The sequence below is a fragment of the Peromyscus maniculatus genome, chromosome 6, assembly GCF_049852395.1.
Source record: "Peromyscus maniculatus bairdii isolate BWxNUB_F1_BW_parent chromosome 6, HU_Pman_BW_mat_3.1, whole genome shotgun sequence".
In the NCBI taxonomy this organism is placed as follows: domain Eukaryota; kingdom Metazoa; phylum Chordata; class Mammalia; order Rodentia; family Cricetidae; genus Peromyscus; species Peromyscus maniculatus.
This window is the reverse complement of record NC_134857.1, coordinates 11,166,148-11,192,347: the sequence shown is the minus strand read 5'-3', so window position 1 is coordinate 11,192,347 and position 26,200 is coordinate 11,166,148. Positions and strand designations below refer to the sequence as shown.

At 46.4% G+C, this 26,200-nt stretch overlaps 1 protein-coding gene across 2 annotated transcripts in view; it reads left to right on the top strand.

Annotated features, from left to right (window-relative positions):
* Slc7a14 (solute carrier family 7 member 14) overlaps positions 1–26,200 on the top strand; it is a 126,569-nt gene that overhangs the window by 37,492 nt on the left and 62,877 nt on the right. The window contains exons 2-3 of one of the 2 annotated variants that reach the window (XM_042278881.2): positions 983–1,066; positions 25,284–25,739. In XM_042278881.2, coding sequence (XP_042134815.1) covers positions 25,436–25,739 — 304 coding nt within the window. In that variant the 5' untranslated portion in view covers positions 983–1,066; positions 25,284–25,435. The remainder of the gene's footprint in view (positions 1–982; positions 1,067–25,283; positions 25,740–26,200) is intronic. The other variant, XM_006971162.4, reaches the window with a different exon arrangement.

The following is a 26,200-nucleotide window of genomic DNA, read 5'->3' as shown; positions in this document are numbered from 1 at the left end:
TATGGTTTCGGAAAGTGACATAGTAAAGTTAGGTTTAGAATCAGACATAACGCCCTTCCTATTGAGCAGGCTTTAAGTCCAATTAGATGATCATTGATTGCTGCCAAGATACAGATGCCACTATTGCGCCTTTGAGGACATCTTGCCATGGTGGCCACTGTTGTGGTTTAAACTTGTCAAGGCTGGGGAGGACTCCTCATGGCCTTACTCACTTGTCAGCTTGCACAGCACCTTCTGCTGTCATGGGAGTCAGCCTTGATGGAGGAGGCTTCCAGGCCAGGTGCTGATTCCTCCAAGTCCTGTGCCCAAGGTGTGTGGGGTCATCAACAATAGGGACTTATCTTCAAGTTCTGAGAGGAAACCCAGAGTAATAGAAATAGCCTATATTGTTTAGGGATCTTTTGGACTCGCCTAACCAACAGTTTGAAAGTACCATGCCTGGTGCTGGGGGTTTTGTTAGATTGATAGAGCATTATTACCCCAGGTGGAGTAACTTCTCTTAAGAGTGTGTGTGTGTGTGTGTGTGTGTGTGTGTGTGTGTGTGTGTGTGTGTGTACACGTTATATGTAGTTTTAAGTAAACATAAACTAATATGATTCACTATGCATTTTCCAAACATCCTCAGCGTTATCTATCCTTCTCTCCCTCTGTATCTGCCCTGCTTTCCGCAGCTAAGCCCCACGCCCACTTTTCCCATTCCCTTCCAGCTCCTGCTGCCTGCTACTCAACCAGTTGCTTCTCCACCACACCCTCACTGTCCCTTTTTACTTCCCCAGGATGTGTGTGTGTGTGTGTGTGTGTGTGTGTGTGTGTGTGTGTGTGTGTACATATATACACAAGGAAATTCTGCTTAGCCATAAAGAAAAGTGAGATAATGAAATTTTCAGGTAAATGGATGGAGCGGAAAAATATTATACTCAGTAAACTAACCCCGACCCAGAAAGGCAAACACCACGTGCTCTCTCTTGTTTGTGGTTCCCAGGTCCGCATCTTCTGAACTGATTTCTCCTGACTGATATCTCGGTTCTGGTTTTGACATACCAGCAGAAGAGCTGCACTCCTGCAGGTCAGTCCGCCTTCCAAGCCACCAGGGTCACAATGTTTCAGGGAGGAGCTGACAGCATGGGGATGTGGGCATGCAATGCTCCTTCTCCCCATGCTGTCACTGACCTGAAAGTCAGCCCTCCTCGGTCACTTTCTCCAGCCACTTTCCAGCGGGTTTTCCTTTCCAGGTCACTGGAAACACTGGCGTGCTCCTCGTTCCCAAGTAACTAGATTCTTCCAGTCTGTCTGGGAGCCGGTGAGTGTCTTTGTCTCTAGATACAACGGTGATCCCCCTTGGTGATTAGATGGGCAGGCTACTAGCTGAAAAGTGAAGACTTCCTTCTCTTCTAATGCCAAAAGGGAGAAGAGCCTGGGTGCTTCATCCTGGGTGAACTGGTATTTGTGTTTCCTTTCTCTGATATGGCCATGATTAAAGCAAGGTCTCCTACTCCGGCAACTCCTAAGTCATCAGGGAAGGAGGGGAAGGCTGCGCACTGTTGACAAGAGCAGGCTGCTGGGTACGGGACGCTTGCTTGACTCAACAGAGATGGATAAAAGTTGCTCTGTTTGGAAGAGCACTTAGGAAAAGGTGCTCGTCCCCCAGCCCACAAACCATTCTATGTCCTTTTTCTGGAATAATAATGTTATCTAACACAAACCTAACAAGAGAAAGATCTCTTGACAAGGGGGAGGAAACTTAAGGAGCCAGCTCTGAGAAGGATATAAATTCAGCAATTTTAGCCAAGGCCTATTTCGTTAGGTTATAATATGATATATAGCTGTCTCAAATGAAGGTAGATTGGAGCAGGCCAGAGGAAGAATAGCCAAGAAGAAAGACGCAGTCAAGGACAGCCTGAGATGAACCCCTAGGATATTGCAATGTGATTTAATGTCTGTTTGGCCAGCTGACAGGGCCACCTCGCAGCCCCACACACATCTGCCACAGCACATTCTTCTACTGTTACTGCATTAATAATAGAGGAAGGGAAAGAGACTGTTGGATAAGGGCGAAAGAGGAAAGATATGCCTTCAGATCCCTTTGGAAAGAGCCAGGAGAGAGGACTGCGGGGGGGGGGGGGGGGACGACACAGACACAGCCAGTGGGCAGAGCGTGTGGTTCCAGAAGCTGTGCCCTGATTCTTCTGCATTCTAACTCGGGAACCTCACTGATGTTAGCTCTGCAGTGTTTAAGCACATATTGTACAGCTTTGTCATCCAGTGGAACAGCCACCAGCCACATGTGGCTGTGTAAATTTAAATAACAGGCATATTCACCACATTGGGCTTTGTCTTAGTGTACTTCATAAACACTGCATTGTTTGTGTATGGTATATGTGTGCAAGCATGTTCGTGTGTGCATGTGTATGCATGTGTGCATGCTAGTGCATGTATGTTCATGTCTGTATGTGTATAGGGTGTGTGTGTGTGCATGTTCATATTTGTGTGTTTGTGTGCATGTGTAGGAATGTGTGTATGCATCTGTGTGTGTGTGTGTGTGTGTGTGTGTGTGTGTGTGTGTGTGTGTGTGTATGTGTATGGAAGAGTGGACACCAGAGGTCAAGGGGTATCTTTCTCACTCTCTCTCCGACTCATTGACTCCAGGGATCTGCTTTCCCAGCACTGGGGTTATAAGCACCCCACCATGCCCAGTTTTCACATGGGTTCGGGGATTGAACTCGGGTCCTCACACTTGGGCAGCAGGCATGGTACTAGCAAGCGAGCATCTGTCCAGCTCCTCCCACTGAAGGGGTCCTAGCGACTCTGCCTCTGCAAGTCCACGGCACCATTCCTTCCAGTGGTTTAGTCGGCTGCTGCTTTTTTTTTTTTTTGCAGGGATTAGTTAGGGTGTGTGCAACTCTTAGGCGTAAGATTATTGCATTCTTATTCTATAAAACAATATGGACACAATTTTTATATATACAAACAATTCATGGCTCATTGCAATATTCATTTGTATTGCAGTGGCCTTGTATCTCTGAGGCATATCTTGTATTTAAAATTAAGTAAAAATTAAAATCCCATTTTCAGCACCATTAGCCACATGTCAAAGGCTTAATTGCCACACGTGGTTAGTGGAAGCCATATTGAACAGCATGGAAAGTTTTTCATCATCCTGGAACACGAACCCCTGTGTGCTTCACACCACACCCCTGTCTTCAGGAGCTGCAGGACTTTCAACCTGGGTCTAAACTGTTCTCTCTCTCAGAGTTTCGATCTCTAATTTGAGAGTGGATAAAAACAGAATCTCTCCTAGGGTTGTTGAAAGTGTGTGTGTGTGTGTGTGTGTGTGTGTGTGTGTGTGTGTGTGTGTACATGTGTATGCGAGTGTGTGTGTGTGAGTGCATTTGTGTGTATGTGTGTATGTGTGTGAGTGTGTGTGTGAGTGCATTTGTGTGTATGTGTATGTATGTATGTGAGTGTGTGTGTGAGTGCGTGTGTGTGTGTGTGTGTGTGTGTGTGTGTGTGTGTGTTTATAGTAATCATCACCCAAAGTGAAGCTATTCTCTAGCTTAGCACTACCTAAGATACAGGCAGCATCTGGTACCAAAGATGAACAAATACAAGAGATCAAGAGTTACGACCTTCTGTTTTAAGCACTATGGTTTGCATTTCAGATGTATCACCACTAACTGCTCCAATTTTCACTTCATCAAAAGACAGTCTCTCCCAGTCTGTCTCTTGCCTTCATCCTCTTGCAACAGAACACGAGACCCAGACTTCAGAGAAATGAGATATTTTAGTCCTGTGATGTGTCCTAAGAGCAATTCATCCGGTTTACCCTTTTTTTAGTTTGGGGATTTCCAACTAAATGAATGGAAAGAGGTGAACCCGAAACACGGGTAGGGAGACCTGAACTCACAGCTTTTGCTTGTAACAGGCAAAACACACTAAGTATTTCCAGGACCAGGTCCAAACACGGAGCTTATTAGTTGGGATGTTTTAGTTGTCAAAATACAAGTTGCAGTCCAGCGTGTCCGTCTTCCCACTCCCTCCGCCCTGGAAAAACTGTCTCTTACAGACAGGGCCCGGAGCTCACGCATACCTTTGCTTTCAGAGCCCAGCCCTGTGGGCTCATCTCGAGCTGGCCCTGGTGGTAGTCTACATGGCCTTGTGGTATAGAAGAGGCTCAACAGAGGAGGAGGGGTGCCCCGGCTGGCTTGGCAGGAGCCCTTCACACCTTCAGTCTCAGCTTCGCTCCTCAGACAGTTGGGAGGAGGATGGGTTGGGGCTTTAGCTTACGGTTTCAGCAAAGCTATTCTAAGCACTGTGGGGAAATGCTTAGATGTGGATACATGCTGTCCTCTGCATGCCCGCGTGACTCTATATACTGCAGACACCATAGTGAGGACTGGAAGTGAGCCAACAGGAAGGCACTTCTCCCTAAAACTGGTGAAACATTAACGGATCCGAGAACTTCCTCCCAACACAGTGACCTCATGCACATGGACATGCACACACAGCCATGGCTTTCAGAGCTCTGAGATGAAATCCAAATCTTAGTTAAAAAATGAGTGTCAAGAAATAAATCACACACGGAGCCTTACTCTTAATTATAAATGCTTGGCCTTAGCTTGGCTTCTTGCTAGCCAGGTTTTCTCTTTTTAATTAATTTTTTATTCATTTTACATACCAACCACAGTTGCCCCTCCCATCCACCCTCACTTTGCCCAACCCTCCCTCATCCACTCTTCATAAAGGGTAAGGCCTCCCATGGGGAGTCAACAAGGCCTGGCATGTTCAGTTGAGGCAGACCCAAGCCCTCTCCCCCTGACTGCATCAAGGCTGAGCAAGGCATCCCACCATATGGAATGGGCTGCAAAAAGTCAGCTCATAGCCAGGCGGTGGTGGCGCACACCTTTAATCCCAGCACTCGGGAGGCAGAGCCAGGTGGATCTCTGTGAGTTCGAGGCCAGCCTGGGCTACCAAGTGAGTTCCAGGAAAGGCGCAAAGCTACACAGAGAAACCCTGTCTCGAAAAACCAAAAAAAAAAAAAAAAAGTCAGCTCATGTACCAGGGATAAATCCTGGTCCCACTGCCAGGGGTCCCACAAACAGACCAGGCTACAAAACTGTCACCCACATGCAGTGGTCCTAGTCCAGTCCCATTCAGGCTCCCCAGCTGTCAGTCTAGTGTCCATGAGATCCCACAATTCTGGTCATCTGTCTCTGTGGGTTTCCCCATCATGATCTTGACCTCTCCTTGTTCTTCCTTCTCTTCGACTGGACTCCTGTAGCTCAGCCCGGTACTTGGATGTGGGTTTCTACATCTGCTTCCATCAGTTACTGAATGAAGGTTCTATGATGATAATTAGGGTGTTCACAATCTGATTATAGGAGAAGGCCAGTTCAGGCACCCTCTCCACTATTGTTAGGGGTCTTAGCTGGGGTCATCCTTGTGGATTCCTGGGAATTTCCCTAGCATCAGCTTTCCCTCGCCCTGCAATGGCTCCCTCCATCGAGATATCTCTTTCATTGCTCTCCCACTCCATTGCTCCCCAAAACAACCTTCCCACTCCCTCATGTTCTCATCCATTATGCCCTCCCCTTTATGCCTCCCCTACTCCCAATTTACCCAAAAGATCTCATCTCTTTCCTGTAGATGAATTTCTAAATGGTCTTTTAAATTAAAAAAAAAAAAATGGAGCCAAATATAGGGGTGAAAGCCTTAGAGAGATCAGGGAAATGGGGAAAGCCACCAGCCAGCTCACCAGCTCTGCAGCTTCCAAATGCGAGCTACTTCCTGTCTGCTCACATTTATATGCCTTTTCTGTTCTGTTCTCTCATTGGCTCTCTTAGCCCAGCCACATCACTTCCTCTTCCTACACAGCTCTGTCACTTTCCATCTGTCCATATAGACCTCCAGACCTCTATGGTTGGTACTTAGATTAAAGGCGTGTGTCATCACACTTGACTCTGTTCCCTAGTGTGGCCTTGAACACACGGAGATCCTGCCTGCTAAGTGATAGGATTAAGGGCATGTGCTACCACCACTGCGTGACTTCTTTGTTTACTTAAAATGGCTTGCTTAGCCGGGCAGTGGTGGCGCACGCCTTTAATCCCAGCACTCGGGAGGCAGAGCCAGGAGGATCTCTGTGAGTTTGAGGCCAGCCTGGGCTACCAAGTGAGCTCCAGGAAAGGCGCAAAGATATGCAGAGAAACCCTGTCTCGAAAAACAAAACAAACAAACAAACAAAAAAATGGCTTGCTATTCCCTCTGATTTCCAGGCAAGCTTTCTTTATTAAAGCACAAATAAAATATCACCACATTTCAGCACAAATAAAATATCACCACACTTTCCCCTTCCCAGGGCAATCCATGCATCATCCCTCTTAGGGTCGTCCTTGTTACCTAGTTTCTCTGGAGCTGTAGACTGTAGCCTAGCTATTCTTTGCTTTATATCTAATATCCACATATGGGTGAGTACATGTCATGTTTGTCTTTCTGGATCTGGGTTACCTCACTCAGGATGATTTTTTTTCTAGTTCCATCCATTTGCTTGCAAATTTCATGATGTCATTGTTTTTTACATTTGAGTAGTACTCCATTGTGTAAATGTACCATGCTTTCTTTATCCATTCTCCCATTAATGGGCATCTAGATTGTTTCCAGGTTCTGGCTATTATGAATAATGCTGCTATGAACATAGTTGAACAAGTATCCTTGTGGTATGATTGAGCATCCTTTGGGTATGTGCCCAAGAGTAGTATTGCTGGGTCTTGAGGTATATTGATTCCCAATATTCTAAGAAACCAGCATACTGATTTCCGAAGTGGCTGTACAAGTTTGCACTCCCACCAGAAGTGGAGGAGTGTTCCCCTTGCTCCGCATACTCTCCAACATAAGCTGTCATCAGTGTTTTTAGTCTTAGCCATTCTGACAGTTGTAAGATGGTATCTCAGAGTCATTTTGATTTGCAAATTCAAATTGAATCCCTTAAGTGTGTTTTAGCCATTTGAGAATCTTCTGTTGAGAATTCTGTTTAGCTCTGTAGCTCATTTTTTTAATTGGATTATTTGGTATTTTGATGTCTAGTTTTTTGAGTTCTTTATATATTTTGGAAATCAGTCCTCTGTCAGATATGAGGTTGGTGAAGTTATTTTCTCATTCTGTAAGCTATCATTTTGTCTTATTTATTATGTCCTTTGCCTTACAGAAGCTTTTCAGTTTCAAGAGGTCCCATTTACTGATTGTTGCTTTCAGTATCTGTGTTGCTGGTGTTATATTTAGGAAGTGATCTCCTGTGCCAATGCATTCACCTCCCACTTTCTCTTCTATCAGGTTCAGTGTAACTGGATTTATGTTGAGGTCTTTGATCCACTTGGACTTGAGTTTTGTGCATTGCGATAGATATGGATCTATTTGCAATTTTCTACATGTTGACATCCAGTTATGCCAGCACTATTTGTTGAAGATGCTTTCTTTTTTCCATTGTACAGTTTCTAGCCAGCTTTTCTTAAATTATCCATCTATCTTTTGTCTCTGGGCTTTTATCTTCCTCTATTCCTGTATGCCTTTTCTTTCCTTCTTACTCCATGTCTGGCTGTGTAGCTGGGTGACTGGGTGGCTGGCCCCTAAAGTCCCCCTCCTTCCTCTCTTATTTATCCTCCCTTTTCTCCTTTTATTAATTCTCTCTGCCTGCCAGCCCCACCTATCCTTTCTCCTGCCTTGCTATTGGCCATTCAGTTCTTTATTAGACCATCAGGTGTTTTAGACAGACACAGTAACACAGCTTCACAGAATTAAACAAATTCAACATAAACAAAAGTAACACATCTTAAAATAATATTCTGCAACAAGAATTCTTAGAGCACTCAATGAATTTATACAAAGTAGTTGCCATGGGAGGCATCAACATGAAGAGAAAGAAAACTGCACTCTAAAACACTGAAGTCCTGAGACTGGACAGAGCCTACCCTCCCAGTGACGTTGCTGATCTGAACTTCATGCAGCAGTGGAGAGCACAGACCCAAAGCCGGTTTGCCAAGATGGAGCTGCATGGAAGCAGAACTCCAGAACCAGGAGATACAAATATCCTCGGGGGCCATGGCCAGGAGCAAGAATGTGCTCCTGGAGCCTTGGAGCCATCTGTGGTTTGTTTTCAATTAAATACAGATGCCTCTCTGCTGTGGTAGAGATACATCCCAGTGAACCTTTCCTAAGTTAGCAATGCTCTGTCAAAAATGCAGTGAACACATCCAACCTACTGAAGTGGACAGCATAACTTTGCAAGACAGTACACAAGAGTACCAGGTTGTTTACCCCCTGAGCGCACCTCTGCCGCCCCGCATCACAGGAGTGATGCTCTGAATGTCATAAACCCAGGAGAATGCCAAAATTCAATCTTTGTATTATATAATATATAGATAATTGTATTATCTTAAAGTCAAACCACCATAAGTCAGGGGTTACGATTTTTTTCTCATTTTGTAGAAATTTATACCAACCACAGAAAAGATGCATACATAAACCCCTCCTGGTCCAACGGCCATAGGTCCCCACTTTTGACATCATGGCACCTTCTGAAGAAGAGAGTGGAGCTGGCTCACACTTTATGGCCAAGTTCCAAGTCCTTTGCTGTGGTTTTTTCCATATCATGTATCTTGAGTGACTTTTCACATGCCAAGATGTTACTTTTTAGAACAGTATTTTAATAGTCGCTTAATGTTTCATTCTCCTTGTGTGTCTCTGTGTGGGTGTGGGGTGCATCCATGGGTGGTCACAACATTCATGAGGAAGGGAAAGGACAGTCTGGGGTGCTGGTCCCCATTGTCCACCTTGTTCGAGATGCTGTCTCTTGCTGCTTACCGGTGTGTATGACAGGCTAGCTGGTCCATGGGCTTCTGGGGATTCTCCCCTCTATCTCTCACCTCTCAAAGAAGATTCTAAAAGTTAGACATGAACAGCATCCCTAAAATTCAATGTACATCTTCATTCTTCAAAAATATTGTAAATTCCCAAACTGTTAAAGCCTCCTGTTATTTTCTCCCAGGAGAAAAAGAATAAAGCAAACTAGAGATTTTTAAAATGCTTTCTCTTCCATGCTGAATACACTATGGTTTATAAGGTTTTTGCCACAATGATTGGGTAAAAACCCAAAGTTTCCAAGGAGCTGCGTGGGATATCTATTCAAAAAATGGAATTCTAAATTTAGTTAAATTTAAATATTTTAATATTAAAGGTTTTTATATTCATACCTTTGTAGTTCTTACTCAGGCTTCCCTTGACTTAATGAATATAAAAGGATAAAAGTCATATAGAGATAATTCATTTATAACTAGACATAAGTGTTTCCAGATAATTCCATTTCTCAAAAGAAATTGTGAAGCCAAAGAAAAGAGAATTTTTTCATTTGTAAACTCTGGGCCTTGAACCAGATGATTTCTATTGTTTTGTGTTCTCTGAATTGGTACCAAGACTAGTCAACAAAGACAGGCATCTGACATTGCAAAGTGTCTCAGGATAGCAGAGATCATTACAAATTACTGCAGGAAATTATGAGGAAATAAATGTATGCTCAATACTCCTTTGTGACTGGCAAAACCAGTCATGGGGAGAAACAAATATCTGACATTTGCCTACTTTGCAGGAGTGCCTGCTCTAATTACTGGAGATTTAGCAAAAGCTATGCCTTCAAGTTCACAGTCTAGAAGGAGGAGACAGATAATAAAAACACTGGCACTTAAATAAGTGTCAAAACAGGATAATTTGCTTAAAAGTGAATGAAGAGGTAGGTAGTTGGATAGATGGAGAAGGAATGCATGGATGGGTAGGTGGATGGATGCAAAGACAGAGTAATAGATGATGGATGGATAGATAAATAAATACATAGATGATAGATAGACAGATGATAGATAGATAGATAGATAGATAGATAGATAGATAGATAGATAGATAGATAGATAGATAGATAGATAGGCAGGCAGATGGGGAAAGAAGAGAAGAAGGAGAAGAGGAGCAGGAGGAGGAGGAGGAGGAAGACGACAACAACAATAGGTAGATAATGAGTACAAGGATACCAGGACCACTTACAGCTAAGGCAGAGCTAAAATCACTACAGAAGTAACAGGTCAGCAGAGGCTGAAATACTAAGGGATGAGCCTTGCAAAGACCCAGGAGAGGAAATTCCAGAGACAGGAAATAAGGCTCAGCACATGTTAGAAACTGAAATTCACTGTGGTTAAACCAAGAGATGAGGTAGTAAGAGATGAACTCAGAAACGACGAGGACAGCCAGCACACTGTCTAGCACCCTGGAGCCATGGCAAGCACTTTCATTTTTGCTTTGTTTGTGATACAAAATCAGTGAAGAGACTAAGCGATCTTAGCCCTCAAGTGCCTGACAATCTGCACAAGACAATTTAAGACTGTACACTGAGCTAGAAGTTCCATAGGAAACCAGAGCCCAGGAGGTTCAAGTGGTTAACATAACGTTTAATGACGGATGAGTCGAAACTGAGCTCCAGAGGAGCATGGAGGTGTGGGGTTGGATTCAGAAGACGGGAGACAATCATGAAAGGGTGATAAGCAGGGGAAAGGGCTACAGCCCAGCAGGGAGTGTGCTAGCATCACACTGAAGGGTCACCTCACATCTGTCTCCCCAGCCAGCCTGGAAACCCTGGGGGGAGGCCCATTCTCCCGGCTTTATCTCTGCACCTTGCACACACAATGCCAGGAGCTTATGAATGTTTATAGAAACCGACTGAGCCCAGCAAGGCAAACAGTGTGTGTCCAGAAGAGCATAGGCCAGGAGCAGAGTGGGGCTGGTGTGGAAGAGCCAGCCTTTGTCGAGAACTGAAAAGTTCACAGAGCATACATAATTTAAGATTCCATTTATCTGTTTATTGTTGGATCACAAAAACAGAAAGGATCTGTCTCGTTGAAATTATCTCGCTGCAAGTACTGGCTCTAGAATGCTAGATTTTTTTTTAATCTTATCTTACTTTATTTTTTGAGGATAGTGGAAGGAATCTCAAAAAGACAGGTGACTAGACTCCACAGCTGCAACATCCAAAGTATCTACAGTGGATAGAGAGGAGCAGAGTGGTTTCTCATGTGAACTCCAATGCCAGAGACACAAAGTCAGTCATCCAAATTACACCTGCGGGCTTTGGAGGGAGCTTCTGTTTAGAGTAGCCAGGCTGTGCAGCCACAGGGATGCCTCTGCTTCCTCGTTTTCCCTGAGAATCCATAAGGACGCTAACTGGTTAACACCAGGAACAAACGCATTTAGAAGATTCCCACCTGAGATATGCCTGCTTGACTCAGAAGAGGAATGCTCTTCAAGACCACTTGTCACTGGCGAGAGCCTTAGGAACACTGCTGGCTCATTCTCCTCCCTTCCCTCAGCTCCTATAGGGAAACAGAGCCCACTGAGCCCAGAAGGTTAACAGTGTCAGGAGTGGGGAGAGAGCGCGGTTGATAAACCGCTTCCCTTGAGAGCTTCGGGGTCTGGTCTGATTCCACCACACACATGTAATGACAACAAAAGCCTGTCATGGTGACACACAGTCCCAGCACTGGGAAGGAAGAGGCAGGCAGATCCCCAGGGCTCACTGGCCAGTCAGCCTAGCCTACTTGGAAAGTTCCAAGTTTCAGACCAATAAGAGACCTTGTTTAAAACAAACAAAGGGAGCAAAGTAGATAGCATTTGAGGAACAGCAGCTGAGATCACCCTCCACCCGAGGGTGTAGATCCCTTCCAACATGATCTCCTGTCCTGTGCGGGCACACTTAACCTCCAAGCTAGTAGCCCTTTACTCTTCCTCTTCCAGAAACAGCATTTAGTGACTCTCAGAATGGTCTAGAATTTGACATATTGCCATAGGCTAACACAGCCTATAAGGAAAGTAGATTTGCCAGAACCTGTGGTAGTAGAACAGTCTGCCTTACTCCTAAAAAGGTTAGAAAAATCTGCATAAAGCGTGTGCCAAGGCAAACTTCAAGGGATCCGTGTTGTGATAGCCAAAGTTCCTATGCCATTGTCTAAAACTAAAAGTCATGGCAGCATCCCTCATGCTTTCCTTATCGAAGAGCAGGAAACTGTTGTGACAGTGTTGAAGACACAGCACATGATCTGGAAGCTCACTGAATATGGAGCTTAATTAGATCATCAAAGGAGGAAGGGAGCCACCACACAGACAGCCGGGTGAGCGAATGCCCTTCTCCTCAGGCCTGACGTCAGAGCAGCATCACACAAGGCAAAGAGAGAATGTGTCACTCGCCTTGAATGAGCAGCAGAGGGAACATTAGCCCATCAGGAGAGACGTCACTATCGTGTGTGTCCCCAGTAAGTCACCTCACACACCCAACTCTGAAAACAGCTGTGTCAACATGCCTACCAGGCTTACTTTTGAGGGGCGATTTTGTTTTCATTAAGGGCAAAGTTCTAGAGAAAATATATAGAGAAAGGCTGAACCAGTTCAGTTTTATGCAGTGGGGAGAGAGAAGAGGATCCAATTTGCCACACAGTGTGGAAATAGGAAGAGAGGTGTCTAAGATAAGAGCGGTGCTTAGATGACATGTCAGATGCAAAATACCCACACATCCCAATGGAAGTCCATGCCCTAACCCAGGGAGTTTGTAAGTATGCTACTTTATAAAATAAGGTGGAGTTTGCAGAGGAGATGAAGTTAGACCTATTGAGGTGGGTAGATTGTCCTGGATTGGTAGTGGCTGTGTTATACACAAGGTCCTTGTAAGAAAGGCAGAGCTGGCTATGATGGAACATGGCAGTAATCACTGTGCTGGTGAGGATGAGACAGGAGGACTCAGAGTTTAAGGCTAGCCTGGGCTACACTTTTAAAGCTGGAGATATAGTTTAGTAGTACAGTGTTTAAGGCCAGCCTGGGCTACCCTTTAGAGCTGGATACAATTTAGTAGCACAGTGTTTAAGGCCAGCCTGGGCTACCCTTCAGAGCTGGATACAGTTTAGCAGTACAGACTTGCCAAGCACGCTCAGTGCCCTGAATCAGATACTGAGTGAGAAAGGAGGGAGGAGGGAGGAAGAGGAGGGCAGGAAGTTAGAGGAAGATGCCATGCTGCTAATGTTGACGATGGAAGGACCACCAGTCAAGGAAAAGAGGTGACCTCTAAGCTCTCTGAGCTGGAAAAGTGAAGGAGACAGACTTCTTTCTAGACTCCCGAAGACTCAGGACTATAAACTGCCGGTCTGGCTATTTTAGGTCAATGAGCACGCGGGAGAAGCATGAGGGACCTCCCCCAGGAGTGGGTCCTGCTGGGTCTGTAGCAGCGTTTCTCTGTGTTGTCAGGTGGCTTCAGTAACGTCAGCCCTTCCCTCGGTATCTTAGGAGTCCACTTGGTGTTTCCAAGATGGGCATACAGCCCGGGTGGGTACAAACTGGCTTCTGGAGCTCGGTGACTCGTGGTGTGAAGGTGCTGATCTGGATTGCTCATTAGCACAAACATTCTCTGATCCCATTATATCAGAAGAGCCACTAAAATTCTCCTGCGGCGAGATCAGAATTTTGTGCAAATGGCCACCATAGGCATCATTTACAAATATACTTTGGAATTTACAGTATTACATTAAAAAGTAAGTCACACCTGGGCAGTGGTGGCACACGCCTTTAATCCTAGCACACGGGAGGCAGAGGCAGGTGGATCTCTGTGAGTTCGAGGCCAGCCTGGGCTACCAAGTGAGTTCCAGGACAGGCTCCAAAGCTACACAGACAAACCCTGTCTCAAAAAACAAAAAAACAAAAACAAAAAAAGACTTATACAGTATGGGATGGGTAGTTCAACAATGGCCACCAGCCTGCTAGGGAGGCTGAGAGCCAGGTTCCCAACCTGGTTCTGATCTTGGAGACTCCCTGCAGAGTTGTGGTATTGAGCCCATGCTGAAGGGCAAAAGCGGCTGGAGGAAGATATCTGAGAGAGAGAGAGAGAGAGAGAGAGAGAGAGAGAGAGAGAGAGAGAGAGAGAGAGAGAAGGAGAAAAAGGTAGGGGGAGAGAAATTTGGGGGACAGAGAGAGGAGCCCTGTGGAGGAGCCACCTGATGGGAAGCATGATGTAGTGAGTGGCCGCAGCCGCACTGGGCTGGCAGGGGCTGCTGGGGTCAGCCATGCAGCGCCCCGCCCCCCACTTTCCTAATCCCCTGCTGAATTTCCTCATACTGATCATCCAGCCAAACAGCAAGAGCTTCCTCAGGTTCAGTCCTAACTGGCTTTCCAGCAGGCAGGCCAGTGAGAGGATCCAGACGACAGAGCCACTCTGTGCAAATTTCTGATACCCTGTGTCTTACGGCAGTTTATCTGCATGATAACTATTTTTAACTAAGTACATAGTACAACTTCATTGAACACCTCTGCCCTGTTATTCTAATACAAATGCCTAAATTCACTGGAGTGGAATGAAAAGATAGTGACGTCACTTCTGTTCGGTTTGTCTCTCCTAAAAGGTCTTCCACAGGGAAGTCTAGGAGAAATTGTTCATTCTGGATTCTGACTCTGTTAATACTACCACACCTCATAGTTCTAAGCCCCTGGAGCTGGCATCACTGGGAATGGAAGGTGACGTCAGGCTGTGCAGGGGATGGAAGGTGATGTCACTCCCAGGGAGGCATGGCCCAGCAGAGACCTGAAGCCTTGGACTTGAGGCCAATGGAGGGAGGAGAGTGATAGCGAACTGTCAGGCAGTGGAGGAGATCGGTGGCCCCTCACCGGCAAATAGCCAGATCTCTAACAAGCTTCTTGCTTCTCCTAGAAGATGCCAGGAATTCTCTTGAAGCATTAAGATCATTTCCTCCACCCTAGAGTACTGATGAACAGGCCCCGATGGGAAACTTGTAAGTAGAAATACTGTCCCAGACCACATGAAGATTAATTATCCTCAGGAGTTTTTCCCCCTTTGAGAATTGTTTACTTCGAGCAAACGAAGATAAACTAGCAGGGTTTCGTTTTGTTCTGCTTAGTGTCTAGAGCAGATAAGCTTTTAGTTTAAGCTGGCCATTAAAGGAAATCGATGTTTACATCTTCATGGAATTCATTGTAGATGCTCAGGAGTGAACACAGCAGACTCTCTTTAAATTTGGTGGTCTCTGATAGACAAGCTTGTGTTTGTTCTTGGGTTGGAGTTGGAGGGGACAGGAATTAGAATAAAAAAAAATGGATGTGGTAGTGTATACCAATCCCAGGACCTGGGAGTAAAGGTGTTAGGCCAGCCTCAGTTTACATAGTGTGTTTGAAGCCAGCCTGTGCTACATGAGACCTCATTGTAAAAATAAATAAATAAATAAAACAAAGAAAAATACATTAGTATGCCCAGTATGTAGTCAGAGCTCTGAGACATTACATCCTTGAGCAGAGCACCGACTGCCCTAGAGAATACACCTCATCCACCAACTCTGACCTTGGTCGGATGCCTTTTTTAGCCAATAGAGAATCATTTCCACTAAGCCAGGGACAGCAAATATCAGGTGCAGATCTTTCCTTCAGTCTGACTCCTAGTATAAAATGGCTTTATGGCGCTGACTCACAGTCTAGATTTAGTCAAAACCCACAGTTTTGAATAGATCCACAGCAAGAGACAAGTGGCACTGTGTAATTTATCGAAATCCGGAGCTGCTTGTCATCACCGCAGAAGCTGATTAATCAATCAATACCTTTCAGAAACAGAGAGAAACTGGAAGGATTGAACAGGATGCTGAAATGGTACTACCTCTTCCACATAGGTGGTTGTTATCCACTCAAGTCCCCTTTACAGGCATGCCAAGCAAAAAAAAAAAAGTCAGCTGTTTCTGAGATTCTGTGTACAATATAGGTGAGGTAGCACATTGTTAATAATGTGGTAGGTGACCAGAGAAACATTTCAGGTACATTTGATGAATCAAACACTTAGCACAGGTACTGTTAGGAATATTGATAACTGGGAAATCAGGAACCCCGGTAGCCAATTGTATATTTAGACGAATCTGTCAGGCACCAACATTGCATAATTTAGAATACTTGTTCATACTCATGCATATGAACATACATGTCCATGCATGCATAAGCATGCACACATGCATACACAAAAGGCTATAGTAATAAAAAACATGCCTCTTACAGCCTACCATGGTAGCACACAGCTTTAATCTCAGTGCTTGGGAGGCAAAAGAGGCAGGCAGGTGTCTGAATTTGATACAAGTGTGGTCTACATACTGAGTTCCAAGCCAGCCAAGGGCTACCTGAGACCCTGTCTCAAAAAAACAAAACAAACAAACAATTACAAAAAAAAAAAATCATCTCCCTTACCACTCTCTTATAGATTAAAAAAAAAACACTATAATAAACTTTGGTGTGCCCGATCAGAACATGACTGCCTTAAGGTTGTAGCATATGAGGAGACACTTTTGATCACAGAATATATTAAAGATGTGTAGTCTAGGGAAAATAAGACTGCAGGAAATATGGCAATTGCCTTAAAAAACTTGAAGTGTGTCCCAGAAGCATATGAGCCCTAACCTGTACAGCTACAGAACACAAACTGCCCACAATAGAAGACAGTATAACTCAAGCCAGCTGTACCAGGGTATGGTTGGGGCTAAGCAGACCATGAGAGTCTGACACAGCAGCCCTGGATCTGGCCACCCAGTACAGTCATAGCAACCGAGAGGAGGCATCTCTACAGCAGGGATTAAATCAAAGACCCACGGCCAGTGGGCATGTCAGGGAGAGAGGAGCGAAGAAAGGAAGGACCTCAGTATAGAACCTCCCACCACGATGCTGAGGGAGCCCGGCAGCCACACTACCAAAGTCAGCAGGGATGATGATTTCGGGGTCACCATGACAATGCAGGTGGGTTCGCCACGCCCTAGGCACCCACGGCGTTTGCGTGCTGATAAGAGTCAAGGCTGTAGGAGGAAGAAGGGAGGTGTTCCGTTTTCACGGGTATCAGACTCAGGTACACACCTGCTGGGATTCTTGTGAACTAAAACAAGAATGTGGTAAACACCAGAAGCAGAGAGCAATTATGATGAAAGAATATCCTTCCAAGAGAGGAAGTGGGACAGAGCCAAGAGATAGGATAGAAGCTTAATGGCACCAGGTCCTGTGGGTTGGGGCCCTCATGGGTTGTTAATTAACTTGTACTTTATCCATTATATGTCAACCTTCATAGGAAAGACTCTCCTGTCTTCCTCTTTGCCAAAAGACTTCTTTCATATGCTAATTTTAAATTACAGGTATTGATTTAATGTGTGTGTGTGTGTTTGTTTGTGTGTATGTTTGTGTTTGTGTGTGTTTGTGTGTGTGTGTGTGTGTGTGTGTGTGTGTGTGTGTGTGTGTACATGTCACTGCACATGTGTGGAGGCCAGAGCTTGTGGGAGTCAGCTCTCTCCTACTACCAGAGGTATCCTGGGGAGCTGACCTGGAAGCCATTTTGTAGCCATCATATGGCCTCACTCTTCTCCCTAATCTCTCCCCATGATGAAGAAACATGGGGGGAGAGAACACTGGTCCTACAGGCTTGATTGAGCAGGGTAGCTTGAGTCCCTTGAGTAAATAGCATGCAGAGCAGTCTACAGCCAGGAGAACACCTGGGCAGCTCCTGCAGAAAACACCCTGAATGAGGGCTGGGTGACAGGCCAAGAGCTCTCAGAGAACCCCCGGGGAGGTGAACATGGGAGTGAGTTCTGCAGAGGGGACAAAAAGATCACACAGATGACAGTGTTGACGGTATGCATCCTTACCCTAAAGCCTTCATGCCCTTCTCCCATTCTTCACCTCAGCTGTGAGCTAGGCACGACATTATCCCATTTCAGAGATGGGAGAGCTCAAAGTCAGAGCCGGGAAGGGCAAATCCGGAATGTGAAACTTTAGGCTGTATCATTAGTCAGGAGCCAGAGCGTCAGCCCCTTGGAAAATCAGTGTGGCTGACAGGTTAGCCCTGGACTCCGAGATACAGAAGTGCAAGGGCCGCAGGAAGGTCCTTTAGACCTGCAGTAACCAAGCAGTTCTCGCCAAGCCAGGCAGCCTTCACTCCTGGCTGTGATACCATTTGGCTGGAGGACTGATTAGAACTCTGTAGTGGTTGTACTTGACCAGTCACTCAAAGGGGCTGCCTCTGTCACCATGGAGTCCTGCTGCTTAGATGTGCCAGCAAAGACTGGCACCAGGAAGTTCATGAAAGGATTTACATAATCCCTAGTTTTTTTGGGGGGGGTTGGAGGGGGGGTTGTTTGTTTATTTTTGTTTTTGTGTGTGCACAAAAGCAGAGTGGGAATAGGGTTTTGACTGTGCACTCTTTTGTCATCTTACATTTTCTTCCTCTCTCAGCCACTAAAAATAGGTTCCAAACTAACCTATAACCTATTTATTGAGCAGACTTCGAAACCACAGTCATTTTTGTTCCGAGACAAACCTGCCCTTGGCATCATCAGACTTGGAGCCGTGAACGGGCAAACACCAGCAAATGCAGGCTGACTCCTCCCCAGGCTCTGTGAGCCTGAGTTATAGCTGCGAAGTGTTTTGAGAAAGTTGAATTCAAGTGCTAGAGAAAGCACAACATGCCTTCATTGCTCATCTTGGAAAGACCACAGCAGTGAGCTTTAAAAAAAACAACAACTCTTGCTGACTAACATAGTCTGTGGATAATGAATATGGATGTTGTCAATAGTCACCTAGAAGCACACTTCCTTTTCTACATTTTGTTCTCTCCAGCAAGTTCCCTACCAAGAAAGGAAATGTCCCCAAACCCCTGTTTGTCTCCAGCAAACAAGAGCTCAGAGGCATTGCCTGGAGAGAATTAAGCCAGGAAGACATTCTTGCCTCCTTCACCCTTTGTTCTAGTTAATTCTCCACATTTGCAACTACAGTTTCTTATAACCAACAATATGGAATGCAAATAGAAGCTGTTGCCTCCCTGAAGCAATGTCCCGTTTCTCTGGTGTTCTTGGATTAGGGCTGACCAAGACAAGTCTCCAGGGGTGCATCTGCAGACAGAGCCACACGTGCGGCCCTTGCTGCCATGGAAGGGCTGCCAACAGACCCCACCAACCTACCCAGAACAGGACAGGACACAGGAAGGACCTGCTGACTACACCCCATGGCATAATTCATCATTATGCCTGGCCTGAGGCTTTGGGCCTCAACCTTATTTTTTGTCTGTTTGTCTGTCTGTCATTTGTTTAAAAACCCTATATGTAGTCACACCTCTGGAAAATTTCATCAGAATTCTAGAGTGGCCCACAGGCCCCACAGAGTATCTGCAAAGTTTAATTCATTGGTTAATTCCAATGCACAGTCAAGGTGTAGAGTCAGTCACTGCGAAGAATTCTGAAGATGGAGACACATACCAACACCCCTCAGGGCCTGAGAATGGGGCCATCACCATCCGTATGTGTCACATCCTCAGCGTCCCCAGTAGCAGCTGAACTGTCCTTTACCTACCCATCTCTCTCTGCAGCAGCCCCACACCCCCACACCCCCACTCACCTCTACACTCTGTCCACCCCATTGCTAACAAAAGCACTGATCATTTTTCAAGCAAATGCAGAGGACTGAGTGGCCAGCCACCACGGTAACAGAGAGAGCATTGACATGGTTTATAAAGTCCCTTGCTAGCTCAGAATGGGCAGTTGTTCTCAACTGTGGGTCACGACCCCTTGAAAGGTCAAACGGCCTTTCACAGGGGTCACCTAAGACCATCAGAAAAAACAAACATTTACATTATGACTCATATCAGTAGCAAAAATATAGTTAGGAAGCAGCAACCAAAATAATGTTATGGTTGGGCATCACCACAATGTGAGATACTGTCTTAAAGGGTCGCGGCATTCTCCAGCGTAGGAAGAAGAGTTTGTTCAGTATGCTTCAGGAGGGAAGCAGGCTGAGCAGGGATCACAGTACTCCTACAGCCTGGGAAAACGAGCGGGGGTGGGGTGGGGGGGTGGGGGGTGGGGTGTCCACTTGGGAGGACCACTTTTGTGACTGAGGTAAGTTTCCTGTGTAGTTCCCTGGCATGTGATTCACAGGATTCGGAGGAAGATTGTCCCAATTAGGGGTTATACAGTCCTGGAAGGTTAATGAGAGCCACCACACACGTCATTTCCACTGTGCCATGTCTGCCACGCAAATAAGAGCCATACAAGTCAGAGTTATGCAAATAAGGGTTGTCCTGTTCAGAGGGTGGGGTCACCTGTCAGGCACCTGTCAGGCTGCAGCCCTGGAGTGTTAGGTGACAGCATTCTGCAGCCAGCAATATGGGTGGTAACTGTGGCCATCACCTGGATTATGCCTGTGAAAACTCCCAAGCAGGAATCTGTTTCACCTCTGGGTCTCTTATTAATGGCCTCCTCGCCACAATAAACTTTGCATGGCAGTTACAGTGAACTTGCGGAGAAGCCGTGACCCGTGGTACTCACTGAACAAAGCCGGAAGGGCCTCAGGCTGCTTTTAGAGCCAAACTCACACTGCAGATCTTTACCAGGCTGATCCCTGTGCATTTTCATCAGGACAGTCAGGAATCCAGGTACCAGCCCTGCAGGAGGACAGCCACGCTCTGCTCCCACCCTTGAAGAAGGCTGTGACCTTGGGCAGGTGTCTACACCTTCCTACCTCCGATGCTTCCTCTGCAAAGGCACATTTGTTACATTGCTGTTGTAGTCCACCTGACTCATTCACAGCGCTCAGATCTTTCTCCTCACTCTGCCAAGCACTTCCCTGATGCTGGGCACAGCCAGCCTCTCCCCTTACCCAGAGTCAAGGCGGTGTGGCCAGAGAACCTCCCAGCCCTGCCCCATCTAGTTTCCTTTTGTTGTTTACTTTTGAAAATTTCACACATGAGTAGTATATTTACATAATTTTATCTTTCCCCTCTGTTTCAATTCCTCCCGCACCTCCTCTCAATTTATGACCGCTTCTCTAATTATTAAGAAGTACTGAGTCCATTAAGTATTGCTTGTATGTACATGTTTAGGGCTGACCGCTTGGGACTGGCTAGCCCACCAGGGGTGTGTCCCTGGAGACACTGAGTCTCGGCCTCTCGGCAGCCATTGAGTGCCTCCAGCTCTTCATCTAGGGCCTTGTGATCTTTCCCTGTCCACACTGACGTGTCAGCTGGTGTTATCACTCCTGTTTATTTCTGTCACAGCCTTTTGCATTAGTTTGTTAAGGCTGCCGAGCAGTGCACCACCAACTGGTGTGAAGCCGCACAGTGCACCACCAACTGGTGTGAAGCCTCACAGTGCACCACCAACTGGTGTGAAGCCTCACAGTGCACCACCAACTGGTGTGAAGCCTCACAGTGCACCACCAACTGGTGTGAAGCCTCACAATGCACCACCAACTGGTGTGAAGCCTCACAGTGCACCACCAACTGGTGTGAAGCAGCACAGTGCACCACCAACTGGTGTGAAGCCAAACAGTGCACCACCAACTGGTGTGAAGCAGCACAGTGCACCACCAACTGGTGTGAAGCAGCACAGTGCACCACCAACTGGTGTGAAGCCAAACAGTGCACCACCAACTGGTGTGAAGCCACACAGTGCACCACCAACTGGTGTGAAGCCGCACAGTGCACCACCAACTGGTGTGAAGCCAAACAGTGCACCACCGACTGGTGTGAAGCAGCACAGTGCACCACCGACTGGTGTGAAGCAGCACAGTGCACCACCGATTAGGTGTGAAGCAACAGACATGCATCCACACTTACTTTCCTATAACACAACTAAAGTAGGATCCTGTGATGGGTGATGTCATTCTGTATGTTGTGAAAATGTGTTGCTCTGATTGGTTGATAAACAAAGCTGTTTGGCCAATGGTGAGGCACAATAAGGTTAGGTGGGACATTCAAACTAGAGAGAGAGGAAGGAGAAAGACAGAGCAGGAGATGCTGCCAGCAGGAGAAGCAAGATGTAAAGATACTAGTAAGCCACAAGCCACGTGGCAAAGTATAGATGTATAGAAATTCGTTAATTTAAGATGTAAGAGCTAGCTAACAAGAAGCCTGCCATGGCAATAGTTTAAAAATAACACAAGCCTGTGTGTGTTTATTTGGGTCTGAGCAGCTGCAGACCATGTGGGACACAGGAAACTTTCAGCTATAATCCTATGACCCACAGGTCCTATTGCTTCAACAATCAGGAAAGAAGACACAGAAAGATGAAGATGAGGAAGAGAGGAGAGGCTGTGGATGAAGGAGAAGCAGAAGAAAGGAAGAGAAATGAGGAGGAGGAGGGGGTGGGGGAGTAGTGTATAAAATGATGACATAGCCGGTCACAGGTGTGATTAAGGGGGAGGTTTTTATTGAAGGTATGAGGAAAGAACAGCCAGAGGCATCTGGAAATGTCCAGAGCAGGGAGAGAGTGCAGCAGACCGAACATGGCCAGCGGAGTGGACATGGTCATGGGCGGAGGAGTGAGAGGTCCAAGAGCAGAATAGGAAAGAGGGAGCCAGGCCAAAGTGGCAGAGAAGAAATGAGTAGCTGGGGAGGAAGCCCGGGAGCTGGAGAAGTTTAGGGTAAGGAGCAGGATGAGAAGAGCCAGGATGCCAGCACAGACTCTGAAATGTGTAACAGGTACCCGTGACACTGAGGGACCTGGAGACCAGCATGTGTCTGACACACGAATCGGCACTTCTGCCTAGAATAAGGCAGTGGCTCCTTTGGTAGAGGGGAACTGGCTTCATAAGCTTCTGAGGAACGCTGGCGTTTGTCTAACCATCAGAATTTGGGCCTGATAAGGAGGAGGCGGGGCACAATACAGACACTAGGCTCGAGGAGGAAACGCAACCAGAAGGGTTGTCACTGAAATCCTGTGAACCAAGCTACAGCATTTCACCTGATTCTCCTAATTAGTCGGTGTTGGCAAAGCTTACGCCATGAGATAAGCACATTAAGTGCTAAGTAGTATTAATTAATAATATTAGTAAGCTGGTGTCATGGCATACACCTGTAATCACAGCGCTCAGGACGAGGATGCAGGAGAATCATCCACTGCCTAGCAAAACCCCAGTTCAAAACTAATAACAGTACAAATTATATCGGCAGGGACTTCTGTGTGTAAATAACCTAGGCCTGCCAGTGCAGTGATCAGAATCAATGTTTCACATTCTTCAAATTTTCTTTCTAGAATCTTATAAAGCTCCTGACTGCGAGAGAAGATAGCCTCAGGGCATATACAGTGGGGGACCCTCCTACATGAATCATCAATAAAGAAAACGCCCACAGACTTGCCTACTGGGTAATCTGATGGAAGCATTTTCTGCATTAAGGTTGCCTCTTCCCAGGTGATCCAGTTTGTGTCCAGATGATCAAAAAACTATCCAGCACATTAAGTGAAGACTTGCTGTAGATACGCCAGTTCTCAACAGCCTGTTATTAGAAGGGTCTGTGTGAGAGTGCTATGATCCCAAGAACAACACTGCTGTGGGAACCTCAGTCTTCTCAGATGGTGACAACCTCTCTTCAGTTCCAAACAAATCAAATTACAACCCCCATTCAACTTATTCTGGAGTTGCTTTCCTGGAAGTTTCAATATAAAAATATATATATTTGGGTTTTTGAGACAGGATTTCTCTGTGTAGCTTTGCGCCTTTCCTGGAACTCACTCTGTAGCCCACGCTGGCCTTGAACTCACAGAGATCTGCCTGCCTCTGCCTCCCGAGTGCTGGGATTAAAGGCGTGTGTTTTAAGATCATCCCAAATATCCTGCAAGTGGACTTTAAAGTTCACTATTGAGGCTCAGTTCACCATTGTCAAGAACATCCTGTGAGATCTTCCAGAGATGTATGACACCATCCTGTGCATTTCCACTGTTAGCCCCACCCTCAAATGTCAGCAGAATTCCTCACCATATCAGCTTCCAAAGCAAGTGTTTTATTTGAAAGCCAAATTCAAAACAACCCCATGGGTGGCATGGCCCCTCTTAAGAATCATATATCTAATTTTCCATTCTATTGTTTTTCACAAATGAGGATATTATGTCCACAAAGAATATGCCCAGGATCACAGATCAAATCTTGGCAGAGCCAAGTAAGAAGTACATAGGAGTTGAGGCAGCTGGGTACTTCCTATGAGCCGGGTCTGTCCTCGGCTCCTTATGGGAATGTGCTGACCTGCCTGTCACATTAACCAAGCAGATGACTCTGTTACTGGAGTTGTTGGGTCAGAGCCAAGGTTCTGGCAGCCCTAATGAACTAGGTTTGTCCACCTGTCCTCAGTAGATATGGTGGCTTGAATGAGAAACGTCCCTCATAGGCTTCTGTACCTGAGCATTTGATTCCCAGTGTGGTGCTATTTGGAGGATTATAGAACTTTCAGGATGGGGAGCCTCATTGGAGGAAGTACATCAGTAGAGATTTTAGAGCCTCAGCATGCTCCTGTTCCTTCTCGGCTTCCTGTGTGTGGTTGAAAGTGTGACTAGCCAGTTTCCTGCTCCTGCTTCTATACTTTCCCTGCCTGATGCCAGGCCTTCCCCACCATGATGGACTCTACCCCTCAGGAACCATAAGCCAAAATAAACCCACTCTTCCTTAACTTGTGTTTGTCAGACTGTTTTATCAGAGCAACAGAAAACTAACGACTCCAATGGACAAGTGAGAGAGGCAAACTAATAGCTAAAAGTCAAAAGGGGAGATGTATTCAGTGGGCGACACTGGGAAGAAAAACAAAAAGGTTTAGCCCCTCTTCCAAGTCCATCTCTGGGGTCCTAACATGAGATTTGGCTTAAACAGAGATCTATTGAAAGCCACGCATAGCTAAGCAGCCCTTGTCAGTGGTCCCAACATCAGCATCCAGGCCTCAGTCTCTCCCGCGAGGAGCCCTGACAAGTTGTCAGAACTGTGTGAAGTATCTTTCTGGAGGACGAATTCCGCCAGCTGGCACCAGGGTCACAACCTCTTCCTTCTCCCTGCATGAAATTCCTAGAGAAAACCTAGTTCCTTGAAGTATGGTTGGAATTTACAAAGGAAAGGTATACTCGTCTTTTCAAAGTGTCTTCGTTCTCGTCAAGACTTTATTGGCCTGTGAACTGCTAAGACGGAGGCACAGAGGAAGGAAATGGCTTTCAGTGGGTCTTAGAGTAAGTCAGCCTCTGGGATGATTCTGAGACACAAGGCAAGCTTCAGGCTTGGGACTGGGAGGGAGCTCAGAAGGGAGAACTCAGAAATGCAATGTCCCCATGTTCAAAGGACAAAGCACAAAGGACACTCTCATTGTCCCTGCTCGTGAGGGTGTGCCCAATGTGTCTCCAAGTCTTGGTCTGCTTCCCACTGTTCTTATCTTCTTTCTTGTGTTTCTCTTGCAGACGTTCATGTCCAAGTCAAGGCTGCTTTGGATCCCACTGGGCCTTTCTTAAAAGGACACGCACTCATTGCTCCATGAGTTCCAGGGTCGTCCACTAAGGCTTCTGTGGTCCTTTTCCATCAGCAAACCTTCACTGCAACCCTACTGTTCAAGATGAGTGGCTTTCTGGCCTCACTGGACCCCCGACGGGTGCAGTGGGGGGCTGCCTGGTATGCAATGCACTCTCGGATCCTGCGTACCAAACCAGTGGAGTCCATGCTGGAAGGGACTGGAGCTACCACAGCGCACGGTACCAAGCTAGCCCAGGTGCTCACCACCGTGGACCTCATCTCTCTTGGAGTCGGCAGCTGCGTGGGCACTGGCATGTATGTGGTGTCTGGCCTGGTGGCCAAGGAAATGGCAGGACCCGGTGTTATTGTGTCCTTCATCATTGCGGCCGTTGCATCTATATTATCAGGTGAGTGTCTAGAGAAGTCCCACGGCTCGCTGACCTGGTTGCTGCTCATTCCACTCTTTGTTTATTTCTGTGTTGCGGGGCACGTGCCAGAGCCTGTGTGTGGGAGACACCGTGTGGGAGCCAGTTCTCTCCTGCCACCATATGGGTCCTGGGGGTTGAACCCACGCTGGCAGTGTGAGCAGCGGACACCCTTCCCACGAGCCGTCTCCCCAGCCTCTTCTAGAAGAGTTAGCAATGAGCTGCCCCAAGGGGCAGTGAAGGGACTTGTCTGCTCTTTTGGTCAATGCTGGGCAGAAAAGGGACTAGGTTTTGACCTGATTGCAATAGCTTCCATTTTCTGGGGTTTTCAGTACAAGCAACCGTTCTGGTGCCCGGGTTTCTGGTCTCCTACTTCTCACTCTCTGCTATGTTCCGGTTACTCTGTTTCCTTGGAGGATGGGTTGAGTCTCCGCAAGAGGAGC